Here is a 6463-nt window from a genome sequence, read left to right on the forward strand (position 1 = left end):
ATTGGACGTCCAGATTGGACTACATCCGAGCCAGCCGTGGCGGTCATATGCCAGAAATCATATTTAAAATGTAATGCCACAAGATTATCTTTCATGTCAATAAAATTCATGTCAATCGAATAATCCATCGTTGTTTTATTGCAATTTAAAGTTCTATACCTCTAAAAAAAACACCCTATACATATGTAAACATAAAATATCTAAGAAACACTTCAACGGCGAAACTGAGTTTGAGTACTTCCTGAGTTCGTTCAAAAGGGGTTTTCCATTGCATTCTGTAATATATTTAAATAGATCTAAGCCGTTCCATGGCAGCTTAAGGTTGCGTGGATTAGGACCAACGATTATCGACTGGTTAAAGACAAACGTGAACAAAATTCAATCCTGTTCTTGATACTTTGTCAACGGATTAAATTTAAATCAGAGGCTCATAATACCTTATTACGTACTGCTTAATCTTACCGTACATGTGGTAACCGCTATTAACGTTACTATCGTTACTATGGACTGACCATAAATAAAGAAACCAAACCCTCAAAAAATGGAACAGAAACCCAATCGAGTGTTACAAATTGCTAAAAAAAAATTGTGGGCACACTTATGGGATGTTAAACAATTAAAAAAAACCCTATCGTACCCCTAGGGATGCTTCAAATTACAACCGTTGCATCCCATGTTTTAGGGTTTTACTTTCAACTTTATTTCCGCATTTTCCCCTTTTTTTATTGAACCATTATCCCTTTGTCAACAATCCTCGTTGTCACTCCATATATTTGCTCAATAACTGATCTCTTCTTTCACAAATATTATAGTTATAACTTTTTGCCAAGCGCATGGTTTCTCTTAAAATAAAGCTAAACGCGTTTAAAATATTAGTTGGCCGCATCTTTATTAATTTAAAAATTAAACATGTAAAACTATACATCAATATTAAACAAAAATAAATTAAATATGGGAAACAAATTATGACTTATAAAAAATAAAACTGAATTTGTTGACCAAGGTAAGTTCCCCTATTTCGGACCTTATCAACGGCCACGACCATACGCACTGCACTACGCACTACTGCCCCATTTACACAGAAATCGTTGGTTCACTTTGCCAATCTAAACCTAGTCTACCTTTTCTTTTACTCGCTTTGATAATAGTCTGGTTTACTGATTGTCGACAAAGTCATGAAAGATAAGGCCCGGATCTTAATAAAATCAGTTGAGCTTCAATGGATTTTTAATATCAAGCCATACACTGCTGCTTATCACGCAAACAACCCAAAAAATTTTCTGACTAATCGCAGAAACCTAGGAATTGTCTGACGATGTGCTGAAACGGGTCAGCTCAGCCCGAAATTTAAGAATCTCTTATCAATAGGGTCATTTTAAAGCGCTGTTCTTGCATATTGTTTAATGCCTTCTGCGAATTTTGTTTTGGTGAAATTCTTTCGATGAAGTCGACCATGCTCATGCCATGACAAAAACCATTCTAATTTTACGTAACGTTATGCAGAGCAAGGATATTCTGCTTTTGTTTGGTTTCACTTTCTCAAAATCCACGGTAGTTCGAATTTACCACCCGGCGAGCTCTGAGCGTCCTTGGCCTACCTACAAAACCAAAAATACCGATCTACACACATTTTCAACATAAATTTAGCACAGCATGTCCTTGCCATAAAAATCTACATAAAACCATTTAAAAGTCAATCCGCAAAAGTCACAGAAGACGTCCATGCAAGCAGAAACATTACAACGCTCTCTAACCGTTTTTTATGATCCTTTTTCCTACCTGAATGCGTTTTTTACTAGTTCCTTTTTTACGATTTCTTTTTTAGACGTGTGCCAATAATTAGTTACCCATTAAACTGAACTTCCACTTTTTTGAGACTTTGCTCAACAGGCTACAAGCGAAGGGAAAAAACTCACTCAGTCTAGCTGGTAAAAAAAAGTCGACCTTTTTTCTTGCTTTGTGCACTTCTTATGCCGATGTTTTGTTTACTTCCTGTTCACTCTTACAGCGCACGCTTGAAATTCAACCCCGTCCATGACATCTCTTTTCATGACTTTTGGCTCTTTTGCTCTCGCTGTTTCCCTTTCGCCCAGTTCTCTATTGGCGTTCATCCCCCTTAGCCAGCTTAGATAATTTTTATAACTCGAATGTAAAAAGGGGAAATGACCAAGACATATCTGAGTGAGTTTTTTTATACGTTCCTTAGCTATTTTGATAACTCCTACGTGATCTTTATTTGGAGTAATATTCCCGCAAGTGCAGCTTTTATGAAGGCTCTATAAAACACAAACGGAAGTGGTCATAAGTATTAAAAAATGTCCTTTAATGGTCAACACATAGTTTTGATTTTTTATGTTTTATGACTGACTAGAAACGCACAGGTCATAAAAACCTCTTCTGAGCGAAGATACTTTTCAACGGCATCCTATGTTAAAAAACCTCATCGTCCATATTGGACTCCAGCAAACTAAATGTCTTCGGCATTGAAAGGAACTGGCTGTCTCGTTCGCACTAATTTGCATATGAAAAATCAGCACGTTTAGGTATAAAAAGGAACCGATGAAATCCACTCACTCAACTCAGAGAAGTACCCATTTATACTTTACCTGCTTCGGGCTTGGGGATCGTTTTTCGCTTTCGCCGTGATGGTTTCCCTTCCTGTTTGTACGCGTTTTTGCGTGCGTGTGAGCGGGAGAGCGCATTGAGTCCCGGTGTGCGTGCGTTCGAGGGTGAGTGAGATTCTTTCGCCGAGACAGAGCGTACTTATAGTTAGCTCACGCAGCGAATTTGTATCAGTCGTGATTTGGCTCTGTCAGCGAAAGGAACAACCATTTGTTGTGCCACACACAACCGCGAAAAATATAATCGAATCAAATTTCAACTACCTCATTTTGCAAAATCGGTGAACTTTTAGAAAAGGAAATTTTAGTGAAATCTCTCTACCTCAAAGTACAAAAGTGCGTAAAAAAATTGTTCATATCCCTGAAAGTGCACAATTTGCTCAAATGAAATCTGTTGTCTAAAAAACTAAAGCTTCAAAACTACTAAGGCGAATAATTTAAGTGTTTGCTGAGTGGAGTAGAAAATTGCGCGAGCACACAATTATAAGCACAGGAAAAATTTATTGATGTCCATATCAATGCTTCAAGACGCACAAACGCGAAGTAAGTATAAGCCAATATTAAAATATTCGGTCATTTTGTAAACTGTCTAGAAGTTATTGTGTTTGATCACTTCCTCATTTAGTCCTTTAATTACGCATCAAAATCAATATCACTATAAGACTTGGTAGTTGACGTCTTGATGGCTTTAAGATAGCAAAGACAAATGTAAAAAAATACAAAACACCCATGTACACACACCGATCAGTTAGACTGTGTTTACACGTTTAGACAGAAACCCGGCACTTAAGCCGTTATCGACCAAAACAAAAGCTAGTTAGGCGCATATAAAGAGCTGCCAAAATACTAAGAGTACGGAGAGCACGAAACTTTCTCTCACACATCTAACATATGTTAAATTGTCTGCTCTTTTAAACCGTTGCTCTTACGAAGAGGTCACATCAGTAGCTAGACATTTTCAAATTATATTCCTTTATTAAACAGTCAACTAACTTATGATTTCCTTTAGCCTTAGCTGCTGCATTAGCTGGCATAAAACAAGAGGACGTCGCTCTGGACCGCTCCATGTCGCTATCGCCTCCCATGTCGGCCAACACATCAGCCACAACCGCCGCAGCGATGTACCCAGCTATGGGTCTCCAACAGGCGGCAGCTGCCTCAGCTTTCGGAATGCTCTCACCCACCCAACTTCTGGCTGCAAACCGTCAGGCTGCTGCATTCATGGCCCAACTGCCCATGAGCACATTGGCTAACACGCTCTTTCCACACAATCCGGCGGCTTTGTTTGGGGCTTGGGCTGCCCAACAGACGCTCCCGACCCAGGGCACGCATTTACATTCGCCGCCCGCCAGCCCACACTCGCCGCTGTCTACGCCCCTAGGCAGTGGGAAGCACCCGTTAAGTTCCCCCAACAGCACACCCCAGCACCATGAGCCAGCGAAGAAGGCTCGAAAATTGTCGGTTAAGAAGGAGTTCCAGACCGAGATCAGCATGAGTGTAAACGATCTTTACCATACACCGGGAGGCCCCATATCTCCGCCCTCCAGTGGCAGCTCGCCCAACTCAACGCACGACGGAACGGGTGGCAATGCTGGAGGAGTCGCTGTCTCCAAGGACCCATCTCGCGACAAAAGCTTCACCTGCAAAATCTGCTCACGCAGCTTTGGCTATAAGCACGTGCTCCAGAACCACGAACGCACCCACACCGGGGAGAAGCCTTTCGAATGCCCGGAGTGCCACAAACGGTTTACTCGTGACCATCATTTAAAAACCCACATGCGTCTGCATACTGGAGAGAAGCCATATCATTGCTCGCACTGCGATCGGCAATTCGTTCAGGTGGCCAATCTTAGAAGACATTTGCGAGTACACACTGGCGAGCGTCCCTACACGTGTGAAATCTGCGATGGCAAATTCAGTGACTCCAATCAGCTAAAGTCACACATGCTGGTTCACAACGGCGAAAAGCCGTTCGAGTGCGACCGCTGCCACATGAAGTTCCGACGGCGCCACCATCTGATGAATCATAAGTGTGGCACTCAGTCGCCGCCTACTCCAGCTCTTTCACCAGCCATGAGTGGAGATTACCCCATGTCAGTCTCCGCAATGGCTATCGAGTCATCCACGAATAAATTTGCGGCAATGTGTGCCAACTATGGAGTTTCGGATGAGTCGGTCGACATGGAAAAACAAACAACGGAAGACGATGGTCCATTGGATTTGTCTGAGGATGGAGCCAGCTCTGTAGATGGCCATTGCAGCAGCATTGCACGGCGCAAGGCCCAGGACATTCGCCGAGTGTTTCGCCTACCTCCACCGCAAATCCCTCACGTACCCAGTGATATGCCTGAGCAAACCGAGCCAGAGGATTTGAGCATGCATTCGCCCCGCTCGATCGGATCTCATGAGCAAACCGATGATATAGACTTGTATGATTTGGATGATGCCGCTGCTCCTTATATGGGCCATACACAACATTAGGCCAGTACCATACCTAATTGTACATAGCCATAGTCAGTTTTCATTAGATGGAATTGACTGGCATTTATTAAAACAAAATTGAAAATTTTGCTATTTCGAAGTGGGAAGTAAAAATTGTTGCAACAGGAATTTAATGATAAGTACAAGTAAAAAAAAATCACAATACATACGAGACTAGAAAAAGATTAGGACATACACAAAACAAACTCTAAAATTGTACAAAGTAAGCCCTGCCATATGCTTGTTGCCGCCAAACCCCACCAAATCAAATCGAAAATGTCGTGCCATTCTTTACCTTAAGTTTAAATTATATTCTTAGGTTTCAAAGCATATTAAATTGTACATATTCATCTTACGCTGCTGCCAATTGTAAAGTAATCAGCGCTCTAAAAATGTATTGTAACAGAAAATGAAAAGACAAGGTTTAATTAGGAAATCTATAAATAATTTTATTTAATTTATAGATTAATTTTATATAATTTGATAAAAATTCTTTGAGAAAACAATGCCAATAATCTTGAAATCAAAACTAACTTTAAGTTAAATAATAAAAAAAACATCTGTTCGCTAATTGTTTTGTTTGCATTTACTATTTAAAACTATTATTATATATAATAACTGAGTTAATTCTGTTTTTTTAAGCTCTTTCTAAATATATGGACTTTTATATTTATACTTTAATAAATATTTGGTTCAATTGCTGCTGCTTGAAATATAAAGAATAAATAAAAATGGAAAAACAATGGTAACGTTTATATTTAACTGTTTCGTTTTTTATTTGTAAGATTAAATTTTAAACAGCGTTCCCGCAGTTTATCTTAATTTTTATCCATTTTTAAATAAATATTTATATTGTTGCAAACAATAATTATATATTCCAAAAGCATTACCTTAATAAGAATGTAGATCAATGCGTATCAAAAGTATGTTAATCCCATGTATCTTAGCACTCGTAACTATTAGTTATAATTGTAAGACATGAACCAAATACACAGGAAAAAAATGCTATAACCAAATACCTCCAATACCTCTGTATCGAAATTGTTGTGAGCTGAACAGTATATACATTCAACAATTTGGCAATCGTACAATTCAACTGAATTTATATACAACAATTAGAAATATAAATTATGAAGCAAAAACAAATTATATGTATGTATTACAATTTTGATGCATATTTTAAAGGACCTAAAATAAGAAATCAATTTTGAATACTAGGAAAATTTGAGCTAGATGTAAAAATATTTAAGGTTGTATATAACAATATAAATGTAAACTTTAAAATAATTTTAGTGCAATTTTTGGTTCCATTCTTCAGTAAGCTAACAACTTACTGCTTTTATTTCAAAACGTTGTAAAGT

At 38.7% G+C, this 6463-nt stretch overlaps 1 protein-coding gene across 1 annotated transcript; it reads left to right on the top strand.

The window, feature by feature from the left end:
• Positions 1-2768: 2768 nt before the first annotated feature.
• LOC120446647 (protein krueppel) lies at positions 2769-5653 on the top strand. The gene is made up of 2 exons (XM_039627718.2): positions 2769-3164; positions 3631-5653. Exons 1-2 carry the CDS (start codon positions 3128-3130, stop codon positions 5100-5102), a joined length of 1509 nt encoding a protein of 502 aa, XP_039483652.1. The 5' UTR covers positions 2769-3127; the 3' UTR covers positions 5103-5653.
• Positions 5654-6463: the final 810 nt, after the last annotated feature.

This window comes from Drosophila santomea, chromosome 2R (genome assembly GCF_016746245.2).
Source record: "Drosophila santomea strain STO CAGO 1482 chromosome 2R, Prin_Dsan_1.1, whole genome shotgun sequence".
Lineage (NCBI taxonomy): Eukaryota > Metazoa > Arthropoda > Insecta > Diptera > Drosophilidae > Drosophila > Drosophila santomea.